This window comes from Hydractinia symbiolongicarpus, chromosome 3 (genome assembly GCF_029227915.1).
Source record: "Hydractinia symbiolongicarpus strain clone_291-10 chromosome 3, HSymV2.1, whole genome shotgun sequence".
Classification (NCBI taxonomy): Eukaryota; Metazoa; Cnidaria; class Hydrozoa; order Anthoathecata; family Hydractiniidae; genus Hydractinia; species Hydractinia symbiolongicarpus.
The window spans coordinates 18,656,242-18,673,468 of NC_079877.1; the positions used below are offsets into that span (position 1 = coordinate 18,656,242).

At 35.1% G+C, this 17,227-nt stretch overlaps 1 protein-coding gene across 5 annotated transcripts in view; it reads right to left on the reverse strand.

Annotated features, from left to right (window-relative positions):
- The window catches only part of LOC130636096 (restin homolog), a 65,596-nt gene that overhangs the window by 4,653 nt on the left and 43,716 nt on the right, over window positions 1–17,227 (reverse strand). For 3 of the 5 annotated variants that reach the window (XM_057445704.1, XM_057445702.1, XM_057445699.1), the window contains 19 exons: window positions 16,124–16,270; window positions 15,926–15,961; window positions 15,386–15,466; window positions 12,163–12,279; window positions 11,946–12,044; window positions 8,996–9,169; window positions 8,735–8,827; window positions 8,043–8,075; window positions 7,737–7,817; window positions 7,531–7,626; window positions 6,803–6,880; window positions 6,668–6,730; window positions 6,538–6,593; window positions 3,436–3,501; window positions 3,266–3,350; window positions 2,422–3,198; window positions 2,294–2,345; window positions 990–1,221; window positions 809–902 (listed from right to left, as the gene is read on the reverse strand). In XM_057445704.1, the coding sequence (XP_057301687.1) occupies window positions 809–902; window positions 990–1,221; window positions 2,294–2,345; window positions 2,422–3,198; window positions 3,266–3,350; window positions 3,436–3,501; window positions 6,538–6,593; window positions 6,668–6,730; window positions 6,803–6,880; window positions 7,531–7,626; window positions 7,737–7,817; window positions 8,043–8,075; window positions 8,735–8,827; window positions 8,996–9,169; window positions 11,946–12,044; window positions 12,163–12,279; window positions 15,386–15,466; window positions 15,926–15,961; window positions 16,124–16,270 (2,460 nt within the window). The remainder of the gene's footprint in view (window positions 1–808; window positions 903–989; window positions 1,222–2,293; window positions 2,346–2,421; window positions 3,199–3,265; window positions 3,351–3,435; window positions 3,502–6,537; window positions 6,594–6,667; window positions 6,731–6,802; window positions 6,881–7,530; window positions 7,627–7,736; window positions 7,818–8,042; window positions 8,076–8,734; window positions 8,828–8,995; window positions 9,170–11,945; window positions 12,045–12,162; window positions 12,280–15,385; window positions 15,467–15,925; window positions 15,962–16,123; window positions 16,271–17,227) is intronic. The other 2 variants (XM_057445701.1, XM_057445703.1) reach the window with 2 other exon arrangements.

Sequence of the window (17,227 nt, forward strand, 5' to 3'; positions counted from 1 at the left end):
ACTGCTGCGACATGCTTACAGCATCCTCCTGCTCCAGCTTTACATAAACATTTCGCATACAAAATATCACCACTTCTTTGACACAGGTGGACATAAACAGAATATTTTTCTCTTTTCATGGAAGCAGCTACAAAACATTTCACAAGAAAAGTTAATTTTTCAGCCATAACATTACTTTTAACTCTCACTTTCTTCACGTAGCTCTCCTTGAATAGTTGGTATCCAAGAATTTTATGCTTTGTAGCACCCTTCGGCTTGCTATCACAGCTATTTCCAAGAACTAAATATTGGTGAATTTTCTCCTGGGTGATCGAAGGCATAGCTGCAAGATCAGTTGACCATTGACTTATATCTTCGTGTGTTCTTTCCTCCACTTCTTCGTCCCTCTCGGCATTTGTTAATTCTTTAAAAACAGGTCTTGGTACCACACAAGAGCTTTGAGAAAAGCTAGGCCCAAGATCTGTAGAGCTTAAAATTATATCTAAATCTGTATCCTTATTTATTACTTCCATTTCGACTTCTTTCACTCCTAAAACCTCACTAACTAACAATATTTAAATGTTTACATCAATAACACGGGTTTTGGATAAGGGAGATAATGATTTTCTTGAGGAGATTTGAAAATTATCACAAACAATAACGGCTTTTTGTTATTATCGCCACAATAAAAAGAATGCTGTTATTTATTTACAAACTCTCGCTTCTGGGAGGGAAAACTGTAGAATACAACTACCATAATGCATTGCGAATTAGCCGTATAGAGGGAACGGGGAATTGGCCAAACAAAAAACGTACAGTTTGAAATTACCTGTTTGGCTTCGGAACTTTTTGTTGACTTTCTGCAGTGTCCGCCGTAAACCTTTTCCAGTTTCTCAAGTGATACAGGACAACTTTGTTCAGTCCTAAGAAAAAGACGGACAGTAATACGTATATATGTTGCCGCAAATTTCGCAGCAAAGGCAGAACATTTTTCGAAATATCTAACTAACTTGGAATAATTGTGTTTAAGCAAAGATAACACATGTTCTGTATCAACGCCACGTTCTTGCTTTAGCAGAGGTTTCAACTGTGCTGTCTGATCGCTATTCAGTCGTTGAGGGTTTGAACGAACTTCATTCGTCGATGAATCAAACAAATCTTTTACAACTGTCTTTTGAAAGGCGTTTTGATTACGCAATGACAGATGATCTACATCCTCAGGTATTACATGTTGAAAAGAAGCTAAAAGAGAAGAAAACATTCGGGCCAATAAAAGCTGCAGTAGCGCCATTCTGGAAACAATTTCAAAATTCAAGATAATAAAATTGACAATTTTTTATCTATATCACAACACAATTTAGCACGCATCCATCTTCTCTCTTTCAAAACTTCCGCTAGTAGCATTGACTTACTATGTCTGGCCAATTCCATAATCAATCCAGGGTAAAATTCGAGAAGCAATATTCATTTTTTCATATACACCCGCACTTATACGAGAAACTGAACACAAAAAATTATTGAATGTCACATTTATCTTTTAAGAAACCTACTCGTAGTTTTATTGTCTGGGCGCGTATTTATATGAAAAGAGAATGTCCTAATAAAATGGACGCCTCCCTCCCGAGTATTTATTTACATGAAGGTTGTCATAGTTACACGATATTGATTCGGTCAATCACAAGAAACATGCCGGCGATTCGTAAATACCTTGTATTTCGTCAATGTGTATTAAAAAAGCAGCCTTCAGGCCATCAATTTATTAGACTCAAATATATACGAGACGAACTGTTCGTAAAATAAGATGCACGTTGCTGGCACAATCCAGGTCGGATGAGCAGTGGGGTAGTGGGTCCATTCAACATTTATTGGAACATGGTTATACACTGTTTACAGAGTTCGGGAAATTTACAATTACGCGACTTTAAAATAAAAGTAATCTCTTTTCTTGTACACACAATTTGCTTGTTGCAAATTTTATCCTCGAATTGTTTTGGTTCTCAACAAAAAGTTATCTTTTCCTCTGCTTTAATATAAAATATTTATTTGCACAGATCACCTAAAATTATACCGGTAAACCAGCACGATCTCATTTACTCGAAACGAGCGTCCTCTGTTTAACCAAGAACCCGTTTGCAACAAGCGAGATCTTGTTTTTTTAAGAACAACTTTTAAGGGCGTCTTGTAAAACAAGACGTCCTTGAGAATACCTTGACGTTCATGGCGATAGTTTTTTTTTTCGTTATGGATGTTTCCTTTACATAATTATTAATCTAGTATTCCATAATAGCTAGTCTAATAAATAATAATTGCTTACTTCGGATGAGTTTATTATCTTCCAAAGGCTGTCCTGGAGAGCGTTGCAAAAGCTAAAATGAACGCAACAGAAACATAAAATGGCCATCTTTCCTAAAGAAATTTAAATAAAACAAACATCTGCCTCACCTTTTCGATGAAATGCGTAAGTCTTGTTTGCTTTTCAGCTTGTTGCTCAATTTTGTGTTGTACAGCAGTTTGACCTGTTGCTTGAGAATCATCCAGGTCTTGATAGAGAAGAGATATTGGATGTTCTGCCTGAATATTTTGTGCTAATTTTTGTTCTGAAAATCTATTCTTTGAAGGCACCTTTGCCTGTGGCCGTCTATGCGAAACATACGGGTTATTTGGAGGTGCCTTTTTCAACCAATCAATGCAACGATCAGACTTCAAATGTGTGTCATCGGTTAATTGATCAGATACATGCTTGAATTGACCTTGGTGGTAAGTTTGGGGGTCACGAAACGATTTATTTTTACTGTGCATGTCGTTTACAGAACATTGGAGTAGCGTAGGGAACGACTCACTATCTCGAATGTTCGGTTGCCGTATGTTTTGTTGAGAATTGTTTTCAGGCAACACAGCACTAATTGACTTTAGCTGATCTTGAGCAGGGAGTTTAGCACGATCTATGTGTCGACCAGGGTCACTGTTAAAACATTTAAGTAAGTTTTCAAAATGTGACTGAATAGAAGTGTTTTGTTCAGATGGTATCATTAGTGATTTTAAAAACATATGATCATCATGAAAAGCCCCCAATTGTGAATAATTTTCGTGAACGCGAGCATTGATAGACCGTGTCGATTGGTGCCAATCAGGAATATGTTTTGGGGGGTGTTGAATATGATCGGTAGATAGCAATTCGCTTTGAAGCGTTGATGATAATTGATCTGAATTACGCTGCAACTGAAAAAAAGTTTAAAATGCGTATTTATTAAAAGAAACTAATAACAATAAAAAATAATAGTCATACTGCGGGTATATCTTTATTGTTTAAAAGTGATATAGTTTCCTTCCATTGTTGTTCCATTGATTTAATACGATTCATCAGTTCTCCTCTAAAAAGTAAATTGATATTACAATGACAAAGGACTGACAAAAATCTCCAAAATAATATATGATGGATAATCACTTGAAAACAACCTTTGAGAGTGCCACAATCGTTCAGCTGTTGTTAGCTCAGAAATTCTATTCTCGGCGTGATTTAACCTAAAAATATGATATTATTATATTAAAACTAGTCGACAGGTAAAAAAGAAACAAAAAAGATTCGTCATTTGAATTTTAATAACGTCAGCACGTCTTTCACTTTTTATTTTTTCAATTGTTTTTTCAATCTTATCGTCCACGTCTTTCACTTTTTATCTATTTAATTGTTTTTTCAATCTTATCGTCAGCTCTTCTAAGAATTTCACTTTGGGGTTGATTTTCCAAGTACTTCGAATTTTCGTATCCTAATGAAGCGATTTCACATATCTTTTTAAGTCCAAGACCCATTCTTGGTGGCAATGACAACAGTGATCTTTCATCGTCATTGACCCGATGATCACAAGTGATGACAGGAATAAGCTGATGTCTAATCATTTCTTTAACAGATTGTAAATAAATATCCATACCAGCTATTGTTCTAATGAAATACGAAAATCGGTGTTGATATCCAGTAACAAAACACGAATATACTGCTTGTGGTTGTGTTAACGGGATTCTCATTACCTTGAAGGTTATTAAAGCTAGTTGTCATCATGCTTTTACAATATTCAGTTTTGTACTCTTGACTCCACTACTCCCAGATAACTTTCTTCTCTTGTCGAGATTTGTATATTAGTACGTCTAAATACTTCTTTCGCTTCGTTGTGATACTGTTCTTTCACTATAAACCATTATTCTGATGATGGCCTTTGGAATGTTAGGTCGAAATATCAATTTTAAAAGAAACTTTTTTGACTCTGTTACTTTTTAATAATGTATAAGCTCCTGGTTATATTATTTACTATCGACCATGATTTTTTGGGGTGTGGATAATATTTAAATAATTGGACCAACGGTTGTTATGGAGTTCCACCATCTCACCACAGCTGTTTTGTCATCGGCAAAATCCACCATGTCATCCTGTACAGTGATTTTTGAAGGTATCGTGTCAAGCAACGGTGTTATACCAAGGTTGACGCGTATATAGCTATACCAAGTGAATCTCCCTGTCGTTCCGTCCTTTGATTTCAATTGGATTCCACCAATTACAAATAACCTTCCTTGTGAGCTGTAGCAGTTGGTAACAGATGTTACAAATATCGGGCATAATATTCAAAATTATGTAGAAGAGCTTGTTTGTTGATGATATTGAATGCGTTAGATGCATCTGCAAGTATTACGGCTTCTGACTCTTTATTTGCAAACATCTGACGCATCACATGGATGGCTAATATACTTTCTTGCCCGAACTCATTTGCACTCTGCTACATACTTGAATTACGTCCTTCTTCAATACTGCCATCACGACATATTCACAAATTTTCCGCAACACTTCCCCTACACCAATGGATCGTACAACTGGTCTTTTATCTAACCGTACCAGTCTACAAGCTAAGAAACCCTTCAATGTTTCGTCTGTAATTTAACATGCACACATCCTTTTCACAACATTCGCCATAGCAACTCTTAAATCTCTTTAATTTTCACCGTAAAGTTTTGATTTGAGTGGTCTTCTCCAACCAACCGCATCCATGCCTGATGACCCAGATCCCCCTTTAGTTTATTAGATTTCAATTAATATTTTTACAACATTGAGTGACACGACACAACAGAGAACTAGAAAAATGATTTAACAGTTCAACTTGATGAATAATGTATGATGACGTACTACTTAACTACTTTAAAGCGCTAGACGATTGAAGCAATCACTTCGCTGACAGTGATGTTGCTGTCTATGGAATTTTCAATTGTTTCATGTGTCTTTTTGTTGCGAACGCAGATACCAATTGCTCTGCAAAAGGCGGACGAAACTTTTCTTCGTATCCACGCTGTCGTAATTTGTATATTCGTTTTTCTTTTTTCAGATATTAGCTCCGACAGGCGTGAGAAAAACTTCTGACACTCACGTCCCATACCGTAGTAGCAGAAAATACAAGGGTTGTACTTCCACCATGTTCAATTTGTACAACCCTATCGTTACAGGCTTCCTCCTTCTTTTTTTCATTTTGCCCAGTATGATTTCGTGAGTTCTTGGTTCGCATGTCGTTTAGCTAATGGATTGAACACCACGTCAAAGAATGCCATTTTACCTGCTTGCTAAACACCTCTCACACAAACATCCAATCGCCTTTCGTCTCCGACAATAGCTGTTTTCTGATCGTATTGTTCTCCCAACAGAGGTATAAATTCTGGCAGAAACTGGAGTAAAAGTTACATTACGCTTAGGCGATACAATAATTGCTGTTCCATTTGTAAACTTTGAAAGGTGACCTGAGTTGTAAAGATATGTATCGTCTTCCAGTTGAAGCTTTTAATATATGAAGTTCATTGCCCATAATTTTTGTTTCTTGCATCATCATTGCTGTTAAATTATATTAAACGAAATCGCCCGCTAAACTTAATTTTATTCAAATCACTATTTAAGCTTTGATAGTTAAAAGTTGCGAAATTCTTGTGTGTATACTTTATAATTGTCGATTCTTAGCTTTTTATACTAATCACGTTTCTCAAATTGGATATTTTTTAAAATTGAAATTTTTTTGATGTTTTGCCTTTAAAATCATATTCAGCATCATTGAATTGGTGCGTGAATAAATTTTTAACATAATCCGACATGTGAAAGTGCTGTTTTGGTGGTATTAATGTTACGGTCAAAGTCTTCTTAATTTTTGACTTGTACTACAAAGCCTCGGTTGCAAGCACAGATCAATTAGTACAAAATTAAAAAACCTGTTATAAGAGGTTGTTTGTTTGCTGTATGAATCTGAAGAGGTAACATTTTATTAAATTTCAGGTGAGGATTTCAAAAATCGCATTTATTTTGTTTGAAATAGTTAAGAAATAGCAGCGGTACATCAAAGAAAACTAATTCAGGAAAGGTGTATTAATAAGTCATAATCATAATTAAATTATTGACGTCAAACTATTGTATTTACGTCAACATAGTGCTAATTTGCAGGCAGACAGTCATTATTATAAGGCGATTTGATATTGTTTTTTTAACAACATCTTAGTCAAAAAGTAAAACAATTTAATGTAAATCAAGTTTTGACCCACATATTATCGTATTCTACTTGCTTCTGCACCAACAGCTCATCTTTTCGTTTGATATCCTATAAACAGCATTTAAAAGAAGTCTGCATTTTGTTTTCATCCAGTAAAGTGTAAATCAATAGAACCTACCCACCGATTGGAATCGATGTTTTTGTTCTTCTAAGTTCTTTCTATGCTGTTCCAACAACTCGTTAATCTAAAAATTATTATTTTGCGGGTATTTTTTTCTAATAGCATGTTTAACACGCCTTGCAAGTAGCATCAATACCTTCTTCTTCTGAGCCTGTCTAAGATCATTTTCAGTGCAAGCTATTTGCTTCTGGATCTCGAAAATCTGCATGTTGAACTAATAGAGAATAAGAAAATCACATAACAATGAAGACAGCATATTTTTCGCGTTGAAACCTAAAGGCCAAGGACATACACTTGTCTAATATCATTACATATATTCCATAATACAGTTATAATTTTTCTACAATATACTTAAAATTTGTTATAATATCGTTATAATTTCATTTGATTTCATATAATCGTTGCCACAACAACGCTAGCAGATAATAGATAATCGTTGCCACAACAACGCTAGCAGATAATAGATCTATTGTCACACAAAGAAAAGGCATTAGAAACCAGATCATCAATATTATTAAAATCATTTAATAATTTGATTTTATTCAAATATTATAGCCATGCAGCAAATTTTGAGGCTAAGACGCACATGCCAGATGTTGAAATTATACATTTTATAGCTATATTATAAAAAATTATAAGAAATTATGACCATATTTTAAACATTTTAGTGATATTATACAAGTGTATCAGGCCCTTAATACAAATTTCACAAAATGTAATAAAAAAACAGGGGTGAAATATTATGTTGAGCTTAACATCACGTGAACTTGTTTATATACGCGTCAATTGTTTCGCTGACATTACACAGCGCAAGTTACTTCGTGATGATGTCACTCAAATATATTATTATCTTAGCAATTTTACCTCTTTTTCTAAATACCACCTAGTTTCTGAATCTTGTGTAGTTTTTAAAGCGTCGAATTTGGACTTAAGCAACGTCAACTCCATTGCTTGTGTTTTCTTAATGAAAAGAGTTTCAATAATAATAATAATAAAAAAAAACGTACCAACGCCAAGTTTTTAGAAAATTATAAATAAAATTTACAATAAAACAGAATAATTATTTGAACCTTTTCCTTTTGAACTGTATGTAACTCTATCATGAGGTGATGATTTTCTTGTTCCTTCACAGACAGAGCACTTTGTAATTCCTAGTATTATAAACGCAAATTTAAAACTCGGCGAAGTTTTTTTCGAGTTAGTGGGATAATGTAATGGACACTTATGGACACTTTTTAGTTATCAATATTACTTATTTTTTATGTTTAAGAAGCCTAACCTAAAACTTCGTTTTGCTTGAAAAGAGCCATTTTGTGGAACTTCTTAAAATTTCTACACATAAGGTATGGGTTGGTACAAAAATTAATAAAAATTACCTCAATTTCCTTTTGCACCTTCTCAAGACAAGACTAAAGAATAATATATGCATTTTAAAGTCTGTCTCGGTCAATCGGAAAGACGCTTTTCTGCAAATATATTCGCTTTACTCAGCGCTTGCACAGAACAGTTGGGTTGACAGGTACGGCGTTTCAACCTAGCAAAACATCATCCTAGTCTAGTGTTTAGGCATGCCCAGTTGATCCCAAATGAGTCACTTTGGCCAGGCGACTTTACTTTAGGCATAAAAAATTAGGCCTTGATTTAATTGGTCGATTGATAAAGAATTAGTTGGGGAAACGAAAACTTTGGCGAGTGACGAATTAAGCTATTTGGGCTTTTTTTGAAAATAGAATTATATTTACTAAGAGCTACAAAATCCGATATCTAACGTGTTCATTCTTCAATTATAACGCTTGATCAAATTTATTTTCGATTTTTGACTGATACGTTAGTATTATTAAATTTTTTTTAAACTCTTTCTCTCTCCCCGCCTTTTTTAATTAATTGTTATCACAGTTGTGACGTAACTATCTTCCAACTCTCTTTATTTACATATAGACGAAAGCCGTGTTAGCAGCGAGTGCGGATAAACTAACGAAAACTTTTAGAAATAGCTCAGGTACCAGCCTAAAAAACATATAAACAATTTTCTGGATTTATGCAGGTTGGTAGTATAGTAATTAAGTACCTTAAGATCTACGATGCGATCTTTATAATCCCTTTCTTCTTGTGCCATCTTATCTTCAAGGTGTTTATTTTCCAACTTCAATTCTGCAGTGTTCTAACAAAAAACAACAACATGATTTAACTCAAAATTTAAATTTCCAGGGAATAATTTTGCTGAAACTTCATTTCATCCAGTAAATGGGATTATACTGACCACCAATTGACAGGGCAAGGAAATGAACAAAAATACAGCGTGCATTAAAATACATTTGTAAACCTACACCTTTTCGAGAATTTTCAATAAATCATTTTTTTCTTGAAGAATAAATTCTTTTCCCATAAGTGATTGTTTAGCTTTTAAAATCTGTCCTTTCTCTTTTTCCATTGTTAGATTGGCATTCTGCAGTTCTTCGATTTGTTTTTTCAATGACAGCTTCTCTTGTTCAGCGTGATCACTCTACCAAAAAGACGAAAATACAGTATTGGTAATTAGCGATAAAGAAAAAGTCCTTTGCACTTTCCGAACATCCCGCAAAAACCCTAACAAATTTACGTTAAAATGGGCTTTGGCTCTGAACTATCCTTGACAGATCACTTTCTTTTAAACTCCGTGAGTTGTAGTTTGAAACATTCATTGAGAATATCAAATCCCGATTTTATATTATCACTCTTTAATTCAAACTAGAACAGAACGTATTTATTTCAATTTTTGTTTGTTGAAAGGCTTCATTGATTTGCTAAAATAAGCACAGGAAGGAAAAAATACCTTAATTCACTTAAATTTCGTGCACATCTAATTTCTGCGCTTTTTGCCGCGAAAATGTATTTGTTATCGTTCACTTACTAAATCTGTTAAGCATGGCTAACAAACCATTCGAGAAAGAATTATATAGAAGTAACCTTTTCGTTTTAAACAGACTTAGACCCAGACGCCAGGTTGGGTTGTTTTGATTCTATTATGGATAAATTTCACTGCCCGAGCAGAAAACGATATAAGAAACGAGGCCTGTGCGTCTGGTCAAGCCCTTGTTTCTTAGTTCATCTGTTTATTTTGCTACCCCCGACGAGCTCTCACCTCTAAGTCCATTATAGAAAAATGATCACTTGAGGGGGGGGATCCTACAGTTACACTAGGGGAGAGCAACTTTGCCTTGACAAGTAATCCTACCACCGAAAGTTCAGTAGTATAGCTACCAGTGCTGTCACCCGCACACTTGCATAATCCCTTTACGATACACTCGACCATGGACTCACCTGAAGGAATCACAGTGGAACTCGCACCTGCGTACGTACTTCCTTCAAACTTGGAATGACATGGAATGACATTACATAATGCTAAGATAACCGCACTGTGGAAGTTTTACCGAATTAACCTACTGCGATACTGACTGCATCATTATGAAATAAAATGTATTAAAGTGAAGCCTCTATCCTTCATGCACATTATAGCGACTGTTTGCGCTGTCCATACACGCTGGCTCGGTCATCAGCCTAGTTTTCTATTTATCCAGATTACCTCTAGGTGCGCCTTCTCTTATGTCTCCATCACGAGTCATCTACCTTGTTCAATATTCGCTACTCACAAACTGTACATTACCTCACTTACCCGAGGCGCTGTAGTTTTCCTAACTTATAAAATCTCACCATTACAGGGGCCCTTTACCTCCCAATTATAATTACCCATACAATCACGTGACTTAGTCTTCTTTAGCAATGAAAAAGCACATTTCTTCCTTTTTAAACCTCCTTGCACCAGAATATTAGTTTCGCAGAATTTGTTTTTGCGAACTAAGATAATTAGGGAAAGTTTCGCGTAAGATATGTTCGCGAATCAAATCAGAGAAAGAATAATTAATTGCCAATTTTTAAGTAAGTTTTACTTTTTCGTCTATATTCATTATCACCAGGGTTAAAAACTACAAAATACAATTATTTATCATCGAATATCAAAATCTTCTTTCTTCTTCACTGTTTAATCCCAATACCCAATCTTTATCATCGTCATCGCTATCGGCGCGTTCTGTTGTAGGGTATTGCGTTGGTTTAAATGTGAAGATTTTAAGGTCTGACTCTTTTTCTAAGGGGTCAACGTTGAAAATAAATCCAAAGACTGGAGTGATAAACCCTTATTTTCTATCGCATCGGAGATTCCAGCCTACTTCTATCCATTAGCTATTATCTCTTTTCCTTCCTCAGAAGTATAGAAATTATAAAGCTGGCTACAGTGGCTTTAGTGTAGAAAGCAAGAACTTGAGACCTATCTCTTCCCAAACAAAAATATTTGTGTAACATTTTTTTTCTTTAATGCTTAACAAAAATGTTATCACATATAAATCCAATGAAAAAAATATATTCGCGGAGAAAATTCGCGAAAGAAACGACAATTCAGCTAGTTTGATAAGTTTCGCGGAAGAAATTTTCGCGAATTACGGCCAAATTAGCGAAAGTTTCTTCTCGCAAAAATGTCTTCCCCTAAAGTATCACGCACATTTGGTGTAAGCTTGGGTGGAGATTTCCTGCCTACTCAGCTGATCTACTTAGGCAAAATCAATCGCAACCAGCCAATGTATTCTTTCCGGCCTGAATTTCATGCGACTCAAACACCAAATCATTGGGCAAACAAAGAAACAAGTGTCCTTAAGATTCCTTATGTCAAGCGAGTAAAGAAAAGGATTTTTTTTCTTATAAGACCAACAATAGCTATTGATAGCAGATGTATTTAAAGGTCATTGGACTGATTCTGTCGTCAAATCAAACAGAAAAATAAGCGCCATTCATAACATCACATTTTTTAACCTTTCGATTTATCAATCAACAGAAGCTGTAAATTTTATTTACAACGAGAAACTCAATCCTGGCACCCAAGAAATCGAAAAACAACTGAAGGATAGTAAACAAGCACATGAAATAAAGGTTGATAAACGCATAATTATTATGCGTTTATCAACCACTATGAAGCCACTACATGCTAATTGGGTTGTATCGTTTTATGATTACATAAAAAATCATAGCGAAATCGTCTTGGTAGTTGGAGGAAGTCAAATATTTGGTCGATATCCACAATAACGACAAAGCATGAAAGTGATCCTTTTTGAATTGCATTAATATCTTATTTTTTCGTTACCTTTTGACTCTTAGTTCTAGGAAAAAGCAAAACTGCCCTGCATGAAAATTAAATGCACGAAAATTGACTGAATTAAGGTATATGATTGCATAGATTTGAAATGACGTACAAATGCTTTATGCTCCAGTTCCATATTGCGTATTTTCTCCTGTTCTTTTTCAAAGGCTTGCACTGCTTTTGAAAGATCTTGTTCGAAAGTATGCAATACCTTTTAAGAAAGAAATCAGAAATAAAGTCAATGTGTGCTTATAAAAATAAACGCTAAATATTATATGCCTGGTGATAACACTTAACATTCTAAGCATTCATCTTTTAGGTAAGCGTACTTGTTCATGTGTCCATTGGGCTGTTTGAAGGTCATTTCTTTCTTGATTCAATTTGGCAATTAAATTTAATTTTACACTTTCTTGTCGTTTCCATCCATCAACAACACCGGCTAGAGTCTGTAAAGAATATAGTGGGACAAATATAGCGAATAAAAGTTTGATACCAAGCATGTATGTCATAGTACAGTAGAGTCTCCATAACTCGAACGGCCAGGAAAAAGAAACCGTTCGAGTTAAGGAGACGCTCGAATAGTAGAGGTTTTCAAGTTTTTTCAAAATTTTTCCCTTATTTGCCTACCAGATGAACAAAAACAGTATATTAAGTACGTAGTCTTACTTATTGGGGGTTCTGGGTTGGTGAAATACAAAAACAGAGCGTTTTAGTTGCTTTTTACTCAAATTTTTTTAAAAAAAATCAGTTATAATTGATTGTTTACAAGTATCATCATAATCTCGTTTGATGTTTTTATTCAAGTCCTTAAGGGAAGCCAACATTTCTTCCCCAAACTTCGAGAAAACGCTTAGGTCCTCAAGGACGGTGATTGCTGAACGCACTTGTTCAGCCGTCGGTCTTGAAAGATTATCCTCATCCTTATCATCGTCATCTTCTTCATCCTATTCATTTTCCTCATCTTGAGTTCCAGTGATATCAGCAATGATGTCAGCAGTTTTTAGACTTGTATGGGATGTGCTCACTTTATCGAAATCAATGAAATCCTCAACTGACATGGTAGAATCGATATGGTCAGGCAAACTTCGTTTTATGTACGAAAGATCAGCATCGAGGGTCGGGATTGGGTCCTCTTCTAACTCGCTACTGGCAAGTTCTTTGAATGGATCGTCATCTTTCTTGACGAAGAAACGAAGTTCTTCAGCATCCTTCTAGGAAATTCCGGATTTCCGAAAACAGTTGGTAAAGGTTTGGTTGTCAATATCGTCCCACGCTTTTCTAAGCATGAACATAGCAGCAAGAATCGAGAACTTCGGGATAGAGACTTTTTCATTCAATACTTTTATCAACTTGCGGACTGCTAACGATCGATACTTCTCATTCAGTGCACGAATGATTCCTTGGTTCATAGGTTGAGTATGCGACGTTGTATTCGGAGGAAGGAAGATTAATTCTACCAATTCCAGCTTTTCGACATAAGGATGAGCGGTGCAATTGTCAACAATCAGAGCAATTTTTCGTTTAGAGACAGAAAATTTTCGATCAAGCTCGCGTACCCATTCTTCGAACAGCTCTCCAGACATCCAGCTCTTTTTTTGCGAACGGTATCGACAGGGTAGTGTTTTGACACCTTTAAAGCAACGAGGTTTGGCATACTTTCCGATTACAAACATTGGTAAGCGCTCTCCTAAGGCATTGCCAGCAGCTAACCCAGTAAGCCTCACTTTACTATGCTTTCCTCCAGAGCACTTTTCACCTTTCATGCGCAGAGATTTATTTGGAAGGCATTGGAAGAAGAGCCCGAATTCGTCCGCATTGAAAATGTTTTCCAAAGGATAGCGGGACAAAATGGTTGGTAAGGTTGTCTCTGACCATGGTGCTGTCATCTCCTCAGTGACAGACGGCGATGGTTTTGAAGGATACGCCATACCTGAAAATATAAGATAAGAAAAATGTGTATCTCCGTTGTTGTGTCAAGTGTGATTAGAGCTTTAAGCTTTGCTTGATTCGAATATAAAAGATTCGACTTTTCTAAATTTGTTTACTTTGCATTCGGAACAAAATTTTAAAAAAAGTATGTCTTTTATTTTTTGGCTTGTTTGAATTCCATGGCATCCATGATGCCATGGAAGTCAAACAAGTCAAAAAATTAAAAGACATTATTTGCTGCAAGGAACTTCCCATCATTCGGCTTCTTACTTACGAAATCAAACGCTTTTGTAATCGGTTATCATGCTTAGAAAAGTAACTGGACACCCTAGACGAATTTTATGGTTTTATGGAACCGACAAATAAAATGGATAAATATGCAGTTGCAGTCAAGAAAAATGATGCAGAAGTCATAGGTCACCTACCCCTCGGGAAGTCCGGCCGTTTTGCAAAAGTCATTTTTTATTTTCTTAAGAATGACAGCTTCAATGTTTGCAAAATAACAATTACTGGAAAGTCATTAAATGCTGGTGATGGTTTGGGGATGAAAGTTCCATGCAAGTTATCCTTCATCTCAGAAAAAAAGTCTATTGATATTTTGCAAAGACAACTACCAAAGTTATTGTAATATTCATAAGATTTATATAAATTTAAATATAAAAGTATGTTTAACCAACCTGGTTTTCCATTTAGCTAGCCACCCTTGTGAAGCTTGAAACGACTCAACACCCAGTTCTTCTGCGAACTCAAGAGCTTTCTCCTTCAGAATCACTCCACTTATCGGAATATTTTCGCTTCTCATCACAAGTAGCCACTTATGAACAGCCTTATTCACATCTTCAAATTTTTCATGTTTTGATCTCTTAGAGATTAACCCTTTGTTAAACTGTTTAAAGATTTCTTCCTGATTTTTTTTCCACGTCGACAATGTGCTTGAAGGAATATTGAAAGCTTTTGCAACATCCTTTGGAGCAGTTCCTTTTTCAAGCTCTTTCAGGGCACTGCATTTTATTATACAGGACTTGTTATCGGCTCTACTTCTTTTTGACCCTGCGACAGACGCCATTGTCAGATTGCTATGAAATTCTGTTTTTGAAAATTGGTTGAGAAAGCATGGTCGTTCGAAACACAAACAAAACATTCGAACGTAAACATTAAAATATGAAAATGATAAAGAGTTTAGTGATCAGGAAAACAATCAATTTTTTTCAAAATGCCACAAAATTCGAGTTATGGAGTCAAAAACCTTCAAGGGACAAAATAATCTGTTCGTCTTAAGGGAACATTCGAGTTATGGAGGTTCGAGTAGAGGTTTTTTTATAAGAGTTTATTAGGAAATTTTCACGGTGCCAACGAATTTGTTCGAGTTAAGGAGACGTTCGAGTAATAGAGGTTCGAGTTATGGAGACTCTACTGTACCACTATACTGCTACTAAATTTCCTAACTTTTGTTAACTAATTGCATTGAAATTTCATCACATTATTAGCTTTCATAAATTTCCAGTTGGTAGACCACCCTGTAACAACTAATTTCTAGCGTATATCATAAAACAAGCAATATCTTCTACCTTATCCAAACAACTAATTTCTAGCGTATATCATAAAACAAGCAATATCTTCTACCTTATCCAGTTGATTGATCATTACTTCTTTCTTTTTTTCTGCTGATATAGCAACGGCTAGTTGCTCTTGACATTCCAACAACTAAATGTGTACGCCATATCACTTATCATTCATGTATTATTTTTTGTTAATAAAAAAGGTTTATTAGAAGACTAGTCGAAATGGCCCGTGAAAAAATCCACTAAGACAGGAGAACAATAGAAAAGAGAACTGTGCCTTGAATTTTGACGACGTCAGCAAGGACCCGTCAAGATCCAAAATGTACAGTCTCTGTATTATTATATAGATTATGTGATGCTTTTGGAGTTTAATATTACTGTGTGTAATTACCGATCTATTATAACATTTTTAGGATTATTATCACTGTCTAAATTAACATTTTTTTCTCTGAAAAAATATCAGTAAAAACGTGAAATGTTTCATACTACATGTAATATTTTTAACCCTTTTTCCAAAAAATTATTACGATGACAAAGGTTTTGGCATAACCTTCGGAATCTAGGGAATATTCATAAGCTTCACAAACCGAACAAAACTTACTTTATCTTGAAGCTCATGAATATGTTCTTCACAATGCTAAAATAATTATTAAAGCATTTTGGTTGTCAAAAATGATTATAACAATATTCTAAAACTTTGAACACCAACTCAATTCTAAAACACACCTGTAGGTCTACCTGCAGTTAGGTGCAACTATACAAATAGAAAAAACACACTGAAATTTAATATTTACTATACTTTTCTTCTGAAGCGTTCTTTTTCAATATTTTCTTTCAATATCGTATTTTCTGCTACAATCGAAGAATCAAGTACAGATATATGGTGCGAGACTTTCATAAACATGTTACTGTTCGCTGACGAAATTAATATTCCATTTTCATCCATCTAAAAGAAAACGTACTGTATCTTTAAAGCACATTTTACTGGAGTGTATTGTATAGGCATTTTCAAGGGATAACGACAACTTTTTGCAAAGACTAGAATATGGCTTTAGCACAAAATTAAAATTAAAAAATAACATTAGTTTGGTTTATTATTCAATAATTACACTAGATCGTTTATTACTCAATGGCGTAATTACACTCGACGTTTATTATTTCATTGGATAATTAAACTGGTCCGTCTATTATTTAATGACGTAATTAAACTGAACAGTTTGCGAAAGAATTGCATTGGTTTACACGTTTTTCTTCGTTTTGTACCACATAAAATGCGAATTTTCGTCTTCTGGTGAATTTGATGTTATTACCTCCAGCGAAAACATTGGTAAAAATGTCCACGGATGTACTCCGCCACTTATTACACTTACTCACAATGCACAAGAAGGTGATGGCTGCTCTTCGTCATTTTCTCCAAGATGATGTTGATTTTTAATAGCTCGTACAGTCTACTACAACCTTATACCTTTCTTAATACAGCAAATGGTTGAAAGGGTTGCTAGGATTGAAAAAGAAGCTTGGTAGCCAGTTAGTTAATAATTTTAAAAGAAAACGATTGCTGGTAAAGTAAGGCGTAACGCCTATGCTTTAGCTAGCTTAAATGGGAGCCGTTCGTACTCGTCACACAAACGGGGTACGTTTGGGGGATTTAACATGATGAACCCTAACGTTATGACAACAGAAAAGAGTATGACCATGCCTGAAATGTGTTGTCAAACATGGAGGTCGTTTACCCTTTTTCAATCTTTTGCATTTTTTTAACAGATTATTGACAAAGTGCTGGCCGTTTGCAACCTCACTGTCGCCACACGTTTTATAAGGGAGTAAAGTCCATGGGCTTAATTTTTATTATTTTCTTGGCTAGGCAAGACAATGTAAACAGAAAAATTGTGATTGGAAGAAA